At 30.8% G+C, this 21,671-nt stretch overlaps 1 protein-coding gene across 3 annotated transcripts in view; it reads left to right on the top strand.

Moving 5' to 3' along the window:
- mamo (maternal gene required for meiosis) overlaps positions 1 to 21,671 on the top strand; it is a 33,299-nt gene that overhangs the window by 5,960 nt on the left and 5,668 nt on the right. For 2 of the 3 annotated variants that reach the window (XM_068775397.1, XM_068775398.1), the window contains exons 2-6: positions 11,089 to 11,249; positions 13,649 to 13,840; positions 14,526 to 15,138; positions 15,959 to 16,158; positions 17,178 to 17,264. In XM_068775397.1, coding sequence (XP_068631498.1) covers positions 11,109 to 11,249; positions 13,649 to 13,840; positions 14,526 to 15,138; positions 15,959 to 16,158; positions 17,178 to 17,264 — 1,233 coding nt within the window. In that variant the 5' untranslated portion in view covers positions 11,089 to 11,108. Of the gene's footprint in view, positions 1 to 11,088; positions 11,250 to 13,648; positions 13,841 to 14,525; positions 15,139 to 15,958; positions 16,159 to 17,177; positions 17,265 to 19,392; positions 19,823 to 19,906; positions 20,249 to 21,671 lie in introns of those variants that run through there. The other variant, XM_068775400.1, reaches the window with a different exon arrangement.

Genomic DNA, 21,671 nt, shown 5'->3' with positions numbered 1-21,671 from the left:
GATATAATGAATCATTGTATTTAAACATTATAGTATGTAGCCTTAGTATGTAACAAGGCAATATATATAACATTTGTGAATATGCTTGCCAACATCCTTTTGATTAATTTAAAACAGAAGGCCTAATACGAAAATTTGGAATATTCCCTCTCAAGAGTCATTATCATTAGTGTTAATGATTTTTTTTAAACGTTCTAAACATAAAACACGGCGTGTTAGATTTCGTTTACTATAGACCGGACTATTAGGCACAATGACCTCTATTCCAATTGCTCGTTTTTGTGCTAAAAGACTTTCGGAAATCCCCGTGAGTAGTGGTTAGTGGTTTTTAAATTTGAACACACGGGCATTTCAGAAAAATTATAAGTTCGATGTTATTAACTTACATATACTCTTAATTCATTTGATTTTTATTTTATAAATGCCCTTTGAACGTAACTGAAATCGCGGCTAAACATTATGACAAATTTAATATGTTTACGATAATTTGAGTAACTTTTTGTAAAAAATATTTGTTATAATTTACACTCAAAATAGATTATAGCGGTCAAAATGAAATTTCCTCTTACAATTTTTATCTAAGTACACTAGACTAAGCACAAAATTGAAGTGACATCTAATCGATTGTTAATTTATTAGAGTAATTGCCATTACATCGCGGTGACTAACTCTTGCCGAGGTTACAGCCATTGATCTATTTAGACAAAGATCGCAAGAAAATATTCGAAAGATTAGAATATCTAAACCGTCTAGGTAGACTGGTTTGACGCGCCAGACCGAAAATGAATAAAAAAACTAAGCCGAAACGTCTACGTCCAGATAGCCTTAGCATAGTAATTAAACAGTTTTTTCCGTTAGACTTGCATATTCATAGTCTTGATATTTATAAGGCGTCGGATATATCCTGTTTACTGTGCGTATTCTATAATTGTGTAAGATGGAGTCGTTTTTAAAAATCAACTAAAACCTTGAAAATATCAAAGAAGTGTTTCTGAAAACATATCGCAACATTTATTGCGTTATGATAGCATTTAGTTTATCAATTTTCACCAATATTTAAAGTTGTAAGCTTCACAACCGAGGAATATAAAACCAGCCTTATCTGACGGACATTTTGCGTAACTTATTTAACTCTACTTCGGTTATATTTTATAATGAATGTTAAACTGATGTTCTGGAATGAAAGACTATTGCTTAACTAAAAGCTTGAAAAGTATTGTCTTTAAAAATTAAAATAGACTTAGTTCTTATTTATCTTATTTTTTGTGGATATAAAGACCATGAGTTGAGCGAGAATTGTAACGCTTAAATGTGGCGTGGTTTTTCGGTCAATAATACTGAATTGATTGCGAGGATGCCGGACAGTGATAGGCGTTGTTCCGTGCAAAAATTCCGCGTAGGCGCTCAACATCTCCGCCCGCGCATTCCCCGCCTCTATTAAAGCGACGATCGTTTATACTTTTCCCCCTGGATGCGTTGTTAACGATTTCAAACATTTGCCACATGTCCCAAAAATTCAACAAAATTAATACTGTTTTATTTTACTATATCTAACAAAAATAATAAAATATGTGGGTGGATAATAGTTATACAACAGTTACCAAATTTTAACAAAAATATTTATTAATAATTATTAACACATTATAAGAATAAAACTGAAAACAAATAATATGTTAAATATACCCGGATGTACAAAAACTTTTTATTTCTTGTCTAGATAAAATGTTTGATGTCATTTATAAAAAAAAAAACTTCTGTTCATCCGTCGGAGATTCATGCCTATAGGTACACAAAAATTCGATGCATAAAAACAATGTTCTCTGGGTTTTCCCATACTTTGAGTTGCTTTAAGCAGTGAGTTATCACTGGTTTCTAATCTGTTCAATTGGTATGTGTGTCCAGATACGTTCCTAATAAGAAATTTTTAAGTAAAGCATTTATTTATCATCTACAATGTTAATTTATACTTTTAAGAAAACATTTTATGAGTTTTTGTCCAGATTTTACTTATTTTATTTAAATCTGCAGAGACACGTTAATTACAAAGAAATAGTATGTAATTTGTAATATAATGATATCCACTTTAGGAAGTTAGATTAGTTATTTACGTTTTTAAAAAAATCTCTGTAAACGTGTTCAATGAATACTGTTATTATTGAATAAGATTCATAATAATAATATAATTTATTTCAACAATAATACGAGTAGCTAATTAATTAAATTTTACAGATGTTCAATAGTAATATTCACCGTTGCAATACTATTTATCTCTCTGATATTAGTTACAACTAATTTATTTGACTAATTCAATATTGATCTCCGATACTTTATGTTTTAATTATGTCACGTAAATTTAATGTAATCTAAATCAGTCGATAGGGCAAGTAGGAGCAAAGCGCGTTAAAAGCAATTAAAAGAATCCATGTCACTTAAAGTCTACTTTAGTTGGACTTATTAATAATTTTAAGCACATAGTTTATTTTTAAGTATTCATTTCTTTCAAAATCGGGCTCTTGTAATATGAACTTTTGTTGTACGTTTATAGAAGGGATATTTACCGTAACAAGAGAATGAAACAAATGTAGTAAAAGTAATAGAACATTTTAGCATGCATACACATTATTTAATTTAATGGCCGTTTTATTAAAAATACACGACAGACGCGAGAATACTAAGTAATAATCTACCCTATTACACGATATCTGTTTGATGTCGATTTGTAGGATAATGAACAGTTCTCTTTGTCATATTCACTAATATAAAGTTTTACAGTCATTAGCATATAATTTAGTAAATGTATAAATTTATTGCAGAGACAGTGCTCGTTTTTTTAGTGTGTATTAACGATAATATGTATACATGTATAAAGATTTATTGATACAATTTTGAGGAAAAGTATAATGGTTACAATATAACATTTCACCGCTTATTTCTTTAGGTAATGAATTACTTTGGTAACGAATTATTTTAGACCACATTTGCTTATTACAAATACTTGAACATAGTATCAACATTTTGTATGTCACACTGAAATTTTTATACCAAAACTTTGGATTTTAATAACATCTTCATGTAACGTGATAGAAATGTTTTTGGAAAATATAGTTACTATTTCGGTATTCCACCAAACCGGAAAACTCTTCATGGTAAACACAATAGAATTTCGAAATGATCTTATTGTAAATTTATAATATACATTCTGAATTAAGATGTAAGCAACATTTTATGTAACTTACAAAAGCACATTAAAATCAAATCGATGACACAAGGTAAACATAAAATGAAATTACAGATATTGAATGTACGTTTGTTAAAATATTTCCACAAAACAGACAGATTGGAAAGTTATTAGTAATTTTTTGTTAAAAATTAGAAATTGTTAAAATATTTATGTAATACATATGTTGATATACATGATGATTTATTATAGTTGTAATAGATACTTCCAGTCATTCTATATAAAGAAGTACACTCAGAAATACTTAACAGCAATTTGTTTTTTCCATGGGAATGTGACAGTCCAAAAAATTCAGTACAATGTCTGCAAGTACAGATAGTAAACCAAGTAAATAATCTACCATATACAACAATAAGTAAGGTGATTGGTTATGGGTGTAAAAACTTTTAAGGAGTAGAATGTATGGATCATTTGTCAGCAAAAAGTTTGAAGCTTTTACACCTAATTTCAATCGCTCTTTATTAAGATACTCGTATTACAATGGAAAAGTTTGCATTAATTTGTTTTTCTATTTAAATGCAACATGATTAATAACTACAGTACGAAATCTGTAGGGACAGTCAGTGAACAATAATTAATTTTATGTATGGAAATCTGGATTGTGAAAAAAAATTTTTTGTATTATACTATCAATACATGAAATATGATAAAAACATTAATTTTTGGATAAGGTAAGTAGGTAGCGCAAGTGTGTAAAATCTATAAAAGAGTTGACAGTAAAGTTAACTTGGATACGTATATTTAACGCTTCTGTTAAAGTTAATACTTTTACAAACAATTAAGACAATCCATCATTTTACGTTATTTCAGTAATTACAATACATTCCCCGTTACGTAACATTTAGGTTAATTTGAAGGGTCTTAGTTAAATTATTTCATATTATTTGCGTTTTTGTATCTTATGTTAAACTTCTAATTAATTATTGTTCGTAGTTAATACAGTCTTTGTCTTTGAGTAACATATATATTAGATATTGTAACTTATTATTACGTATTGCATTGAAATAATAAACATAGTGCCCTATATGTACTATTTAATAATAAAAGTAACATTAACTAAATAAATTTCTACACAAAGTTATTTACTCATCACATGTTAATTTTCACAATTTTTGTTATTTATCTTCTTGTGTATTAAGCGTCAAAGATTGAAGTTTGGTGTGGGTGATATAGTAATTTTTTATATTACTAACTTACCTCATTCATAAAACATGAGTATAACATTTATAAGAAAGGAAACCAACAGACGCTGCCTTCATTTACATCGCAAGCCGGGAAGCTGTACATTTGCTTCACTTTTATAATCTTTTTTAAATAATTTACAAAGAGGTTTATTGTTTTGCAATACGTTGCATCTATGTTAGGTAACTGACATAGCTTAGTGGATTGGTAAGTTGAATTGACAGAGAGTAAGCCACGTAACGCGTAAAACATATGACCCCTGGAGCCTTAATGGTCTGGAAGGGAGACCACAGACCGACGTCACGTACAGCATAGGATGTCCACCCATAAGGTGGACTGATGAACATGTTACGGTTTTCGGAAGACGCAGGATGCATACCACCGTCAACCGGTCTTATTAAAAATCGATCAGGAGGCAGTCAAGCAATGTACCACGGCAGGAATGAAGTTTGTGTTAAATAATTTTGCGATTGTACCGAATATTTAGTGGCAGTTCTGTATTATTGACATTTCTGGATGCTTATTTATATATTAACGTCTTTTAATTATAAATCTGCATAGATGAACTAAATTTTACTACATAATACGTTTTACATATGAGTTTAAATACAATAATATTAAATATTACCTCCGTCATTAGTATATTCAATGTTAGGTATGAACCTGTCCAAGATGTCTGAACAACCGCAATGCCACGTCGGGTCCTAGTGCCTCGGAGTAACTCAAGCCCGGCCAAGATGTTCTTAATTAGGCAGTCTTCCGTATATACTCCAAATACTAAAGAGACATATTTCTGATTTAGGTTAAATTCCTAGAATTAATTTCTTTCGAACCATCGGTAAAAAAGTAATAATAATTAGACAGTAAGAGAATACTTCATTATGTAAATAAAAAAAAACACGTGGTCACGGACATTTATAATTATTAGTAATAACTTCCACACACATGTGCATGTGCGATACGCAATTCCAGCCCAATTTAGTAACGTACGAATCCTAAATCCAATTTGGGTGCGACCGGATGTCCAGCCGACGTTACCTAGTTTACCAATCGGCAGGCAACTGTTCAAAGATATCGCCAACGTACGTACGTTGTGTGTGCGTTATTTAGCGCGACCTTGATCCCCACGCAACGCGCTCAGATCAGCGCGTGCAGAGTAAGACTAATTCAATACAGTGCAGTAAAACTAATGGGACAGAGTATCGCTATCGAAGTGTCATAACGGACACACATCACGTGTATAAACTATTTAATTTTAACTATTTCAAATGCGCAAAAATACATTACATTCTTGTCTTGGCTAGTTCTATAAGAAATTATCCAAGTTTCCATCGATTGATAAAATTTTATGTTAAATGGATTCAAAAATTTATCCTTATAAAAAAAGTTAATAGATTATTTTTTTAAGTAAATAAGAACGTAATGAACTTGTTAATATTATTATCATACATATGCCATCAGCTTATAAAAACTGTAAAATCAATTAATTAAGAAGTGTTTAAAAATAATACAATACACTTTCATGTCCAGTTAAGTTTAGCAATATTTAAAATAAAATAATAGATTGATTAATAAATCGTCACGCATTTAATGGACGTCTTGTATTTACATAATACTATAATTTATGCGATAACCATGTTATTTGCAAATATTCATAACCGAAAAAATTATTAATATCAAGGCTATAATGCGTTCTTTTCACGTTTTTAATTTATGGCTAATAATTTCACACAATATTTTAGATGAGAAACAAATCAAATACTGTGTTCGGCATATATGATTTAACATGAACATCGCCACATTTGTCGGTTATGTCCACTACCTTAATACATAGTGCATGCTAGCTTCACTGTAGCTGTGAAGGTCATGCATAGTTACAACGAGCAATGTCGCGTCATCTATTCTCGTTTAAGCGTAGAAATCCATATTCTCGCACACTTAATACAACTATATAAAAAAACCTCTACCCGTAAAATTGTTAGATTCGTTTCAATAAGATAAATAAAACATTTTAATCCGTCGGCAATGACGACGCGGATCTGAACCAGATCTTTGATATGATCAAAATTGATTACCGCGGCTGTAATCCCCAACAAGACTATGTTGGGATTACTTTACGTCAACATTGCTTCGCAGTATTTATAAAAATGGTCGGTAAGTTTTTATTATAGTTAACACGAATTTTGTTCTAAAATGAAATCATCAATATTATTTTAATCGTAGAACGTTCTCAGCTGGACATACACGACCTTCATAGATTTCCGATGTGACTGGATGGAAGTGGCCTATATCCAGCATTTTTCTGCTACCTTAAGAAGGACATCTGTTTACCTTGTGGATGGACGTCCTGCGCTACACTTGCCGGTCTGTGGCCTCCATTCCAGAACCTTAACGCTTCAGAGGTCATTTGTTGTGCGCGTTCCATTACCACTTCAACTTACTAACATGCTGCTATGAAGTAGTTCTATATTTTTGAGTATATTAGTCGTTTTCGATAATATAAATACAAAATTTAAAATTTATTTTTAAATAAAACCGAAATGTAAATTTATTTTAAAATCCTAGACAAACTAGTGTCTAAGGCCACTAGAAATTCATGCGGTCAAAAATTAAAAATAGAACGTTCCGCATCCGCGGCCTTTCTGAAACGAGCGTGATGAAGGAGTGGGGAGACGTAGACGGCCCGATGACATCACACCGCGTTGCAGTGCGGTGCGACAGCCAACTCTTGCGCAATCGCGCGCCCTTGATCTTGACTGCGTCGCGGCAGCACGCGTGTGCGCACACCATATTTAAATAGTATACCCGCGACTATATTTATCTTCTCGCATGGAGGCGCGAAATAGTAATCATAGAATATGAAACGTAACTACATTTACAACGCAGTGCTGCTTCGTTTGAAAATAATATAATAACATTTTCGATGCAAATTATTACTGAACGGAGTTTTGAAGGTAAAATATGTATTAAATAGCAAACACGAAATTGATAGTTTATTTTTAAGAATAAATTTTACAAGTTACTCTTTGTTTAAAAATACATATTTTACGATAATTTAATATTAATAGAATTATATTAATTACAGTATTCTTCATCGAACATTATTTACATCAGGTCTAATGAAAAGTCCGAAATATTTAAAGTGCACAACCATTATATAATTATTAAAATGAATGAATGCAGAGTAATAAGCTTATTTTAATTTATAAAGAAACAAAAATATGTATATATATCTATTTTTAAATATTTTTTAAATAAAATTTTATATTCAAATCAGATATTAACATATAAATAGCGTTTTGTATGCGCGTTACGGGTTATTAGTTGTCTCCTGTAATAGTTGGCGGAATTGATTGTTGACATCGTGGAATATTTATTTGATACTTTTTTATTTATTTTATAAATACGAAACTACTGGTAAAAAATTAACCTTCTTTTCCAAAGAAGACAAAGCGTGCAAGCAACATTTTGTAAAAAAATAATGTCTGAATAATTCTAACCAAATATAGAAATCATGTCGATTTTTTGTAAAAATCCAAGCGGCGAATAATGCTAATCAATTTTATAAGTTGTTAGTTACGTACGTGAACAGGAAATAAGTCGGCGCGCTACGCCGATAAGACGAAGCTAAACGTAATGAATCGTCCTATCTTCTATAGTGTTCTAAATAGAGAAGGAGTTCTGCATATTTATAGGTCTCTAACACCACTCTGAAGTAAAATTAAAATTCCCTTAAATTTTTCTGGTTTATCTTGTTAAAAATGTTCAAGGTATAAGTTACTGTAACAACCTAAAAAAAAAACAGTTTTTTTTTAATGCGAAAGTTATACTTCTGAAATATTTTTATCAGTAAAAATTTTAATTCATTCATTTTATAATAAACATTGCGTTTGCAGAGAATATTTAAATAAATACTTTGAAAGAAAAAATAATTTAAATTGTGTAAGTAATTTAAATTAGCTGCAGAAGCAAAAATAATTATTTCATAATATTGATACTCTATGTACAGAGAAAAGCTGTGAAAAGCACAGGGGAGCAATTCGAAAGTGGACTCGACACGAGTTTTACCCTTTCGCTTTAATATAAAGAAATATATGTGTTACATAGAGTGGCGTAAGAATTTTAGAAATGCTACGGTGGGGCATTTCACATAAAAAGTTGACCAGTATTTTTCAACATTTTCAGGCAATGCTTATCGATAATCTTTCTTTCTTAAAATTTTAATATACTTAGACTAAGTAAAACAAAGAAAGTTCGGTGCTGTGAAGAGACTTGTTGTCCAGGGTAGAGTGAATGGTCCAAGATCTAGAGGACGATCTATTTACGCCATTCCCTTTCTATCACTGAATATACAGATATGCAGCGGCCATTTATCTATTTAACGAAGAGATTCCTCTCATGCAATCGAAGCCTTTCTCATTGTGGTTTTAATATCCACAACTGACAAGTGGAATTTTCAGTTGTGAGTAAGAGTGCATAGTCTATTACTATTCTAACGTATTTCATCAAAAGCGACTGCATCACCTCTTATACTTACGTAAAATGGCATTTAAATACTAATGTATGATAATTTTATAAAATCAGTGTGTATAATCAAGACGTATTCTAGACATACATGAAGGACATGACGTATTATGTCAATGTCAGAAAGTAGTAAATATAAATAAAAACATTTCGTTTAAATTTCTGACGCGGTGAATGATTCAGTCTGTCGTTTAAATAAAATTTCTGCATGTAATTTGCATGAATGCCTTTAAACTAGGATATCTATAATGTGGTATTAAACAAACGGTTACAAAATGCGCTATTGACTATGCTAAAGGTCACTATATTCACACGAAAAAGGAAATTTATAAATTTATTCTAAGCATTACGAAAAAAAATTAAGGGCGGTTTATACGAAATAATAAACAAAAATTCCAATAGAGTGGAATTAAGAATTGAAAAATATTTTATTATAAGCAATATTTATTAAAATTGCTGTACGCAACGCCTTGATGTAGGCTTCATAGTGTCTTGCACATAATTGCCAAAGACAGTTTTTATTCATTCATAATCACCCAACCGCTTCTCTGCAGACTCTAGTGTTAAAAATTCTTTCTAAAATCGACCAGATGAAAAGATCTAGATTCGCTATCTTACTATGGAGAATTCAGTAGTTGTGATAAAGATATCCACGGTGCAGACGAGAATATCATAAACCCAGCCTAATCCTTTGCGGAAAACTAGGAAACCTTAAAAAATGCTTAGCTTTATATGTCTCCTACTAGTAACGAAGTAGAAAAGATACGCTGTTTTTATAACAATACATCTTGTCTGGAGAGGAACATGTTTCCAGCACCTTCTGAAGCTACTACGAGTGCCATTGTGAGATCATAGGAGCATTCTAGTGACCCTTACTAGATGTCCATAAAATTATATCGTCGTTGATATTCAGCGGTTCGATTTTGTCGATTCTATCAAACAGAGGATACTTAGAAAAGTACGGATCATCAATAAACAATGGTTACTAAATAATATCGAAGTTTTCTCGAATGTCTTATAATGCGTGATTATTTGATAATACATTGTATAATGGTTTATGTAAAAAATAAGAAAGTTTTTTTTTGTTAAATGACTAGGTTAACTTTTAACAACACCATGAGCATGGTGTTTTGTTTTTATCAAGAATGATACTTTCAACACTCAGCACCAGCTCATGAAGCTCGATACAACCATGTATAGTTGGAGAGCAACGTTTCCGATTTACCAGAACGTTTGAAGACTTACCGTTATATAGTCTCGATCTTAATTTAATTTTCAGTATTAGAGAGTATGGAATGCTTAAGAGTACCACGACAATTTAGTCAATGAAAAAACCTACAACTTTGGCAGCGAAGAATTTTCTGATAAAAAGAATTTTCATATTTTATTTATGTTGATAATTGACCTCGACGTTTAAAGGACGGCACTAAACACAATAGAGCACATTTTAAATAAGTGTCTTCGTGCATCTTTAATGTTATTAAATTAATATATACTAACACATATTACAATAATAAATGGTTTATGTAATAAAAAGGTGTCTTTCGTATTGAAAAATTTATAGCTAGACTAAGCTAATATTTATACAAATAAGTGTTAACGACGTCATTGGATAATAGAGATGATATATTTAAAAAATAATGGAGACGATTGAGAACTACTAATGATATATAATAGTTGTCAGTTAGGTATTTTCGAATTGAATATGCAGTATTGAAAAAAAAAAGGCAATAAAAATGTTGCACTACTTTACAAATTTCAAACAATAATCTCGTATACTAAGTTAAATATAAAATATTTCTATTATGAACAAGCAATTAACACTGAAGTTGTTATTTAAGAGACCATACGTCTCACAATATCTAAAATCTGTTAAATGTGAAACAAACAGACTAAAGACTAAGATCGTTTATTACAGATTTTCACATTGTAACGTATATTTCCTAATACAGACACACTGAAAATGACACACTTGCGAACTATTTGTAAACAAAAACCTTGTGTAAAATAATAATTTATATTAATATTATAATCATTATTATTTATACAGGATAAATAAGTTCGTCGTAGGTTTTTCGTAAAGCTAAGTTACAACTTACTCTTGGTTGTATTTTTAAACATTTTATTTTTTATTGTTTTGCCAGCGGCGGGAGCTAGCTCAGACATGGGAAGTGAGCACTATTGCCTGAGGTGGAACAATCATCAGAGCAACCTGCTGGGAGTATTCAGCCAGTTGCTGCACGACGAAAGCTTGGTGGACGTTACGCTCGCCTGTTCCGAAGGTGCCTCGATACGGGCTCACAAGGTTCGCAAAAAATCATTTGTCAACTAATCAATTTGATTAACAGTTATGACGATTTTGAATTAATAATTTATGTTACTATTAAATAAAAAATTAAGATCGATAGCAAATATTTTCAAAATCGTACACATAATTTTGGAAAAAATTAAGAACATTAAGATGCTAATTTTAAATCAATAGCTGTTAAATTTGACATTTTATTAATAATTTCCCTGCATATTTATTATTCGTGTAAATAATAGGAAAATAAAATAAATGTCTACAAGATCTCTCTTGTTGATCTTTTCTATCTACTTTATTCTATTATTTCTTCAAAGGATTTAATATATTACTTACTTACTGCGTTCATAATTATAATTAATCGATTATTATAAAGAAATAATTTGCTTGTCGTTATCGTTTATAATAATTACCGTTATCACTAAAAATATTATAAATTTAAATACTGATTACTAATTTTAACGTATCATGTTGGCAATCTTAAAATAAAAATATATATGTATAAATAACATAAAATTTTTCAACTATTGGTATCGATTAAGCTTCTTTTTCATTCGAAATGAACTAGATTTTTTGTGCATTAACAATTTTGGAAATTTTCTCTACAATGTATCCACTCATCGTCCTTATTCGTTTAAAACCATCTATATAGTACCTACTTAAACATTTTCTCTATACTCAATACTTCTATTTTCGCTAGAAGTAGTCCAGAAAATGTTTAAGAACAATCTAGAAAAACCTTAAAAAATTAATAGTTGTCTCCAGATGGATAAAAACTATAGTTTTGTTTATTTAACAAATAAAATTAAGGTAATACTTTACTAAATGCCTCGGAATAAAGTGGTCTCAATAGTTAACGTCGAACAAATTGAAGCTTAAAGAACCTAAAACTGCAACTTTTTTCTTTCTTTACGACTGACTACGTTCGTCGCAAGCGCTGTACATTCTGCCACTAAACAGTGCGTAAACTTGAATTTTTTTTTCAATTTGAATGCATTCTTTTAAAGGAAAAAATATATGTCGTCAAAAATTGTATGTATTAATTTTGGACAATGGGTCCAAGTTGTTTTTATTATTACTGGTTACTCAAAATGTTATCAAGTATTAAGAAAATTATTTAAAAAAATAAAAAAAGTACAAATAGTCAAACACAAAATTAGCGGAATCAATGACTGAACAAAAAACTGTTTGTGTTTTTCGATTCTCAACTGAAACCTGATTCCTAATGAAAAATATCGTTGCCAAAAAAACAATTTGGGTAAATTTAAGTGTCTTGATTTTTCTAACGTACTATTAATGAAAAGGTCCTCTTAAACTTAATTTACATAAAATTCTAAAGATTTGTTTTTAATTTTAGCTTATGTGTGTTAGTTACCCATGCTTAGAATAAATATCTTTAGATTAATTATGAAAAATTATTGCTTACTACAACTCATTTAAAATTCAAACAAAGATTGTTTTTAGAAATGTCCACTATTAAAACCTGGAAGTATAAACTTCTACTTTTTTATTAACACAACAAGCTGTTCAACATCTGAGTATGTTTATATATGTGTGGTATAGATCCTATTAATTTACTTGTGTTTAATATAAAATAAAGGGCTTAAAAGAGCGAAAATAATTATTGTCGGCTCTTCTGTGTGTTTCATTTATGTTTAACACTAATTATTTCATCTGATTTTAAAATCTTCTTAGCTAACCCATATTACCCTTTACATTTGGAAATATTTAATAAGCGTTAAGTTAAAATTTTTAAAATAACCGTCAAGATCATGGCATAGAATCTTGACAAGAAGCTATGAACATTCAATTATTTAGCAAAAGTGAAATTCGCTTCGAAATTCCTTTGTGAATTCATTTAATTATTTAACGTATTAATATTTTTTCTTGGTCTGAAAAAACGAAATATGTTAAATTTATCGATCTGTCCGTGAAACAAAATAACGACGAATACATATGAATATAACCTAATATATTATAATTTTATTAAAATTATATAGGAGTACGCGTACGAAGATAAGCTTTTTTGTGAAAATTTTATAATGTGTTAAACTAATAAGTTAATGTACCACATGATATAAGATGTATTTACCTTAGCTTGAAATAACATATATTGAATTATTTACTTCGGTTAAAATATGGATTACGCCATTTTAGTTGATTATTGAATAGAGAAAAATGAATACACTCGATTTTTAATTTCTCTTAATAAAATTATCATAGATTTTCTTAGCAATTTTTGGTATAGCATTTTCACGACCAAATATTGGAATCTTTGATATACTTTTAATTTTATAAAAATTTTTTGACATGTTCTGTGCTCAAGGCTAGTAAATGTTCATTCTAAAAAATAAAACAAAAATTACAGCTGGAGATAATAAATGTGAAATAATAAATTTCAGGTAGTTCTGTCTGCGTGTTCATCGTACTTCCGGTCGCTGTTCGTAGACCATCCTTCACGCCACCCAATTGTGATCTTGAAAGACGTTGGCTTGGAAGAGCTACGAACGCTCGTCGACTTCATGTACAAGGGCGAAGTCAACGTGCAATACTGTCAATTGCCTGCTCTCCTTAAAACTGCCGAGAGCCTTCAGGTAATCGGTTATTAATGTAATATCAAAGTAATGAACTATTATTTTGTGACCAAGAATGTCAAACAATACCAGTGATTTAATACAATTGTTTGATTATTTTTACAGAAATAAAATATTTTAGATTAGAAAAATAGCTCAATTTTTAATGTTTTCTTTATAATTCATCCAAATGATGTCGCAATTTCAGTTGAAGGATGTCAATTACTAGACGTAAGCCTCCCTCATATATTTCGCATAGGTCCGGGAGGAAGTGGTTTCCATTCTGCGTCTTTCAGGACTTTAAAAAGGTTGTCTGTCCTTGTGTGCGACAAATATTACGTTCACGGGTCTGTGATCTCCACTCTAAGAATCGAATCCTAAGGCCTCACCAGCAATCTTTTCTTGATTAATATGACTCAATTTTTTGTCATAATGCGTTAAAAAAACATCTTGATTATAAAAAAAAATCTGTAATAGGTGCGCATTACGTCAATACAACAAAGTAATGCTATGAAACCAGTATATATTACTTAGGAGGAAAAATCTGTAAGGTATGTGACTATTTTGAACTAGGTCCACGTGGTGAAAATGTCCTTGTAGTTTTTGTTTGCATAGAGGTGATAGCAGGAAAGTTGCGAACATATGACAAATGATACAAAAGTAAAATTTTTAATTGTTAACTAATAATTTGTAAATCAATTTTTAGGTCAAAGGTTTAGCTGAAATGACTACTTTAAGCGCAGCTGGGATCGATACAAGAAACGTTTCGGAACCGATGGAGGAGAGCCAATCGCAAGATATGCGAGACAGCACTGTATCACACGAGAGATTGGAAGATAGAGAAATCCGGGAAAAAGAAGAAAGGAAAGATTCTAAAGAATTGCGTGAGAGGGAATGCAAGGATAGCCGAGACGGAAGGGAATGTCATACAAGGGAAGCTAGGGAGAGTCGAGATATACAAAGAGAACCCCGTGACCTACGTGACACAAGAGAATCAAGAGAATCTCGTGAATTAAGAGAATCCAGAGATCATAGAGAGCTACGTGATTCTAGAGACAACCGAGAATTGCGTGACTTAAGGGACATACGAGATCCAAGGGAGCACAGAGACACACGTGATCCTCGTGAGGCACCAGATGCCTCACCTCCCCGAATATCCCCTTTATTATCTGTACGCAGATTTCGGTCAGAGACCACAATTGAGACACCGATACCCACACATCCGTCTATACTAAAAGACGAACCGCCAGACGACCTGATACGTCCACCGTCTACCGAAGAGGACACAGTATCTATAAGATCAAATGGTGATAACATGGGTATGTATTTAAGAATTTTTAGTAATGTATTTTATTTAGCTACATTAATTGAATATTGGAACGGTATGAATTAATAATTAAATTCTATTATATTTTTTTTATAAAGGGGTAATAACACCGCCATAATTATTAATTTTTACAAAGCTCGAATTTCTTTTATGGTTAAGATTAGATTGGACTACATTTAAGTAGGAATTCACATTATCACCGAAAACTACAACAAAATTTTAAATAGATTTTGATAGTAACAATGCAGTGTTTACCTTACTTCTTTAAAATAAAAACATTTTTCAAAAAAAAGCGTGTGTGGCACTATTGTAAAATATTTTTCCAAAGTTTGGATATAAAATAAGCCTTTAAAATTATTATACTCAACGAGCGGTATCATAATTTTATATAAAGAAATTAATTTATAGTTTACTGAACCACAAAATGTTTATAAAATTTATAACTAATCGTAAAGAACAAGAAGTTATGAGAATTATAACTATTAACCCAAGAGAAAATTTACTATGGTCTAACCACACAATTAAAGTGTCAAAGTTAAGCAGTGTTATTTTGCGCTGTCTAAAATTTACTGATACGCAGTTGCAGTTCTTTAGATTTAAAAATGATATCCATAAGGCGCAGAATTAATATGCATCTATTAAATAAATTCTTAAGTTTTGCTATATTTTTCCAACCATGTTTACTTTTTTTTTGTGACATTAAACCTGGAGATATCACTTGAGGTTGAGGTAAACACATTTTGCGCGACACATTTTTAACATAAACAAACCCGGAAGCCGGTACTTAAGAGTATTCAATAATGTTTTTTCAGGTCTTAATATGACGATAAATAGCCACAGTAGTGTCAGCACATTAGGTTCGCGGTATTCTCCTGTGGAACAGAGGCTAAGTGTATTAAACGCATTACCACATCCTGGGCTTCCTCATCCATCACACGCATCTTTACCAAGCCCAAGAAGTGAACCCATTGCCGGCCCATCAGGATTGCCTCCTGTACAACAAGTACCATTGGTAAGTTATTTACACAAAAATGTTTCACATTTTATTTATTTAAAATGAAGAGGTGAGGAATTTAAACAATATTTCCATACTCTTCCATTTTTGGAATTGTGATTCTAAACAGAGATCACACAGCGCTCTTTCAACCACACTTGTAAGAAAGTAAATGGAGCAGATGTTTGTAGTGGGTGTTAACAATAGTAAAAAAAAATAATGATAGTGTTACAATTGGTTTCATTTTAGATGTGGTGGAAGTTACGATGTATATGTCTTAAGTTTTGTTTTATTTTCCTATTATCAGTCTTCTTGTTTTATGGAAAATAGATCTTTGTTGCTGGGGTTTCTGTTCTATTTGTCATTGTTTCCAAGAAATAATAAGTCACAGATAAATCAGGAATCAATGCAAAAATTTATGATATCAGCAAGCCTATTTTTGTTTTGTTAATTAAACGAATTACCCTGAAAGTAAGACAAGTGTTCATGCCATGTGAATGACAGTTGCATCTAAACACATTTGTAGCTTGTTAACACTAACTAATGAATGAGTGATTAAAGATTACTGGTTGTTGTACAGAAAGAGTTATTTAAGTTTTACTGGTGCAGCAAAACTATTACTGTAGAGCTATTGTTTATAAAACTTGTTAATAGATAATTTCTTTGTAATATTTATTGATGTTGCAATAAATATTCATATATATGAATGATCAAAGTTGCAAGTTCTACATTATGGTGAGAAATAACACTTGTATTCACAATTAGTGATTAGGAATAATTACTAAAAGCTTTTAATTATGAACATAGCAGAACTTTTCTGTTTTTTTTTTCTTTTTTTTATTAAGTCATGTTACATTTCTTACTCAAATCTTACTTTGGAAGTCAAAATGCTAATTTTGATCTAGTTTTTAAATGTAAAGTCTTTTAATTATAATAATGAGTGTCAATAAGCTTGATCAATTTTTTCAATTAATCTATATAGCACTTATGATGTGTTAAGATGCCTATACTAAAATAATTATTTTTGCTAATTTCAGTCCCTTAAAAAAGAAGTTGATTGGGAGAGGGGTAATGAAGATAAGCTTGGAGAAACATCAACAGAATACCGGATGCAGCATGAAACGGTATGTGTGACTTGCTTATGTGTTTGTGATGGTAGAGTTAAATATATTTTGAGTAATCACAATATGTATAGCATATTAATTAACCTATTTGCTATAATTGGTATGATGCTTTTCTTTGAAATAATTGTTTTATCTTATTATTCTGGGTGACCCATATATCTGCAATTTTTGTCAAAGTGAAATAGGATAATTGATAGAAGTTAACCCTGTTAAAATTAAAAAAAATAAATAAAAAAACCTTTTTTTAAAACCATTTGCCCAACATTACATAGTAATTTTTTGTTAATACCATATTAATAAAAAAATACTATGTGATATGGGAATGTGGTTTACCAAAAAAGTGAGGTTTTTTTTTTAAAAAAAACAGGCTATCATAATATGAATTACTAACTTTGTTCACTAGCGGATTTTTATTTTTATTATTTTACAACATAGACTGTTCACAGTGATATGAAAAAAGAATAAAAATGTTGATAAATAAACGGTTATTGTCATAGTTAAAGTAAGAGCATAAAAGTTGCATAAAATCATTTTAAAAATATGGGACAAAAATTTACTAAATTATTCTGGAACTAGCCATAATTGATATTGGCTTGACTTTGCTTTATGGGTTTTCATGTATAAATCTACCAAATTTTGAACTACAGCAGGCTGACATTTTTGAATATTTGCTTATTTTCTTGCTGCTGAAAAAATATTTTAAAGTCCAAATATTTTATGAAAGTTTTATATTACTGATAAAAAATCAAAGCATAAAGTACTCATTTAATTTGTAAAATGTTGCTATTATTTTTTGTTGTACAGAGATGTAAAATATTAAAGAACTAAATGAGTTTTTTTTAAATACTATTGTGATTATCAAGATATGTTTGGGATTACTGTATAAAGGTTGCATGCATGTTGTATACTTTTATTTATATGATGAGAACCGGTAGCTTATATTGGTTTAGGCAGCACCTTAGGTTATTATTATATACTTACTGCATGATTGTGTGTTATATTTTTGTAGTTCTATCAGATATTAATGCCAACAAAGAGTTTGTTTTATACTGTCAAAGGGTTTATGCCTAATATATGCAGATAAGATTAAGAAAAATCTAGTGAAATAAATTTTAAATATTAGCTTTTAATTTTTGTTTTTTAATTATCTAGTTTACAAAGACAATGTTATACATTTGAAATGAGTAGGCATGGCCGATTATTAGACAGCTTGTTGGGAAGTATTTTTTTAATAGTTATACAAAAAATTTATAAGAAAAAGTTATTAAAAAAATGTTTATATGTTTCTATTTTTAATGATTACATAACTACATTAAAAATTAAACACAAAATTGTAGTGTGTATTTAAACACTTAATTCTTTCTTTATTCTTTTAAAACCATTACTAATAGTTTGTATCTGAGTAAAAATAATGCACAGGCATATCTAATGTGGATAAAATTTGTTTCTGCTACATGTATAAATTCATAAAATACATGCTAAGGTCAACATTTTGAAAAGTAATTGTTTTATTTACTTAAAATTTTTATAAACGTTCTACAATTTTTTTAAGTATTACTAAAGTATATGTTCCTTAAATAACACTTGTAAGTCTAAAATAATAAATTAGGTAATTGAAAAGACATGAAGTAGTAACTCAAAAACTTAATGTGTGGGTAAAGAATTATTGAATTTAGTCATTACTTTGTGTGCTTCGTTTGACTTCCCAAATGCATGCTTGTCAATGTGCGCTACGCTATTTTAAAGATCGAGTACTATGCCTTGCTGTCAAGAAGTTGACCTTCATTTTGTTGGCCATCATTTTTATATCCATTCGTTTTGTTTGATATATATTTTGGGCAGTTTTATTTTATTTGATATTTGGCCATTGATGCAAACGTCTGTACGAATCAGTGATTCAGTACGCGTGCGTTGCTAAGCAACAAGGCATTACGCGTAGCCGGATCCCGGGGCACTCCTGCACAGATTTTGGGCAAAAATGAGCGTCAACTTCTTAGATAGTGAATCCTAAGAATATAACGAGACTGCATCTCAATTTAGAAAGTAGTGGTAGAGACATTGCACACACTTTGGTCCGTGTAAGACTCGAACCAGAGAAAAGAAGTTGATGTTCTTTTTGTGGTTGCAGGAGTACGAAGGGTCCGGTAGGGGACGAATTGAGGAAGGGGAGAGAGGTTTTCCTTGCATACACTGTGGCGCGGCGTTTCCTCATCAGAACAAATTGGCCAGACATATCCTTACGACACATACGCTCGAGTCGTTAAAGTATCGTGATGCGATATTGGGTAGGCCAATAGGTTTGCCCATGATCGGACAGTTCAACGAACCGACGTATATGACGATGCCTACAGAGGACACGCCCATCGACTTAGACATTGGCCCAGTTGAACCGGGAAACGTCGTCCTGTGCAAGTTTTGTGGCAAGAGTTTTCCAGATGTTTCGTCGTTAATAGCTCACTTGCCAGTACATACGGGCGACAGGCCATTTAAATGTGAATTTTGCGGAAAAGCATTTAAGTTAAGACATCATATGAAAGATCATTGTAGAGTACATACAGGTAAGTCATGCCAATTCTTTTTTATATTTTTGAACTTATTTATTTTAAATGGATTAATATATTGACGTGGTTTCTTAATTTTAGGCGAACGGCCTTTTCGTTGTGTGCTATGCGGCAAAACCTTTTCCCGATCAACAATTCTTAAGGCCCATGAGAAAACACATTATCCAAAATACGCTCGAAAGTTTCTTTCGCCCAGCCCCGTGGACACGGAAGAAGAAAGTCCCCACCAATGAGTATGGGATGGCTATTGTACGCAAACATGTGGCGATTTGTTAGTCAATAATATTAGTTATTATTGGAAGTAACCAATGGTGAGAATTAATTGAACAAATGAAGGACAATATGTTGTAATTAGTTAAGAATGTGATTAAAACGCCGCAACTGTGATCTGAATGATATGAATAATATTTGATATTTCACTAATAGATACAAGAAGTTGTTAATTGTTCGTTTTAGTTGATCAAGAGTGTTATTAGTTTTCTGCTTGTTTCTTTTATACTTTGAACTTTAGGTGCTTATTTTACGCTTTAGATTATATTTTTTAACTCAATAAATTATGAATACCTTAGATGGCATAGCCAAAGTTAGGTAGAGAAATAAAATTTACTTTAAATGATATTTGCTAATCGCATGTTATCATTTCAATTATTTCAGTGTAAATTTACTAATTTGTTTAATGTGTTTGAGAATTTCTTAATTTTTGTTTGCAATAAAAGTATAATGCAATGAGAAGTGCTTTTCAAATAAACATTAATTGTAAATTACTATATTAATTTAGAATTGACATAATCTTTAGGAACTTGCGTATTTTAAATTAGTGTTTCCCTCAGAAATGATTTTGAAGAACCCAATTGAAGATTGATTATGAGTGCTTTAATTATTGTTAGAGACTTTACAGAGATCGCACTCAATATAGTTAGTACCATTGACGTTTAGGGATTTGAGATTTTTACTAATTTAATGTCTTTCCAAATTATCGACGCACGCTCCCCTGAGGGTACTCAAAAGCAATACTACGACATATAAATGTAAATACATATAGTTTGATACATAATATCGGATTTTTAGAAAATTTATATTAGATTATTACTGCTTCAGTAGCTCTATTTGGATGCATGGGGAGGGTTGTGGGATTTGTGATCATGGGAATCAAAGCTTTAAGCATCGTTTTCAGTTCTATTTGTTGACTATGCCTTAATTTCCTGTTGAAATATTAAAATTTAGATTGTTCAATATTTGGTTACTTCATAATACCCCATATAAGTTTAACTTATTATTGTGCAGGACGACATAAGGCATAGTTACAGCAAGTAATTGTAAATTTCTTGTCTATTTTAATACAGAATAATTCACATTCTCTTGTTATTTATGTAGAAAGTTTCAAATGCTGTATCTATATAATTGTCTCCGCATAATTATTTTTTCATGACACATAATATAATTGTTTATGACAGAGATGAAAATAAAAAAAATAAGCATTTGAAACTCCACAAATACTGTGTTCATTAAATAAAACAGAGTTAAATACAGGGATATTGTACGAAACTTAATTTACTAGACACATTTTTTGTTAAAAAGAATTGCCTGTGGCCATTGGTCCGGATGAATCTGCCGGTGTTCACAGGCAATATGACATCACAACCGACAAATAATTATTGAAGCTTTGATTTTGTATTGATTGAGGAGTTGATGAGGTGGCGACTTACTTTGGTTAGCTGATCTTACTGGACACGACAGAGCACAAAACACATTAGTTAATCTTTGACGCGGAAGGTTAAACTTGTGCGCTTTGCCTTGTTAGAGTAAAACGTACTATTTTTTCTTTATAAATTGCTAAGGTAACTCT

Source organism: Battus philenor, unplaced genomic scaffold (genome assembly GCF_028537555.1).
Source record: "Battus philenor isolate CCGP_79_NKW_IND1 unplaced genomic scaffold, ilBatPhil1.0.hap1 SCAF_8, whole genome shotgun sequence".
Classification (NCBI taxonomy): Eukaryota; Metazoa; Arthropoda; class Insecta; order Lepidoptera; family Papilionidae; genus Battus; species Battus philenor.
Note: the sequence above shows the minus strand (reverse complement) of the source record. Positions and strands in the feature narration are given on the sequence as shown.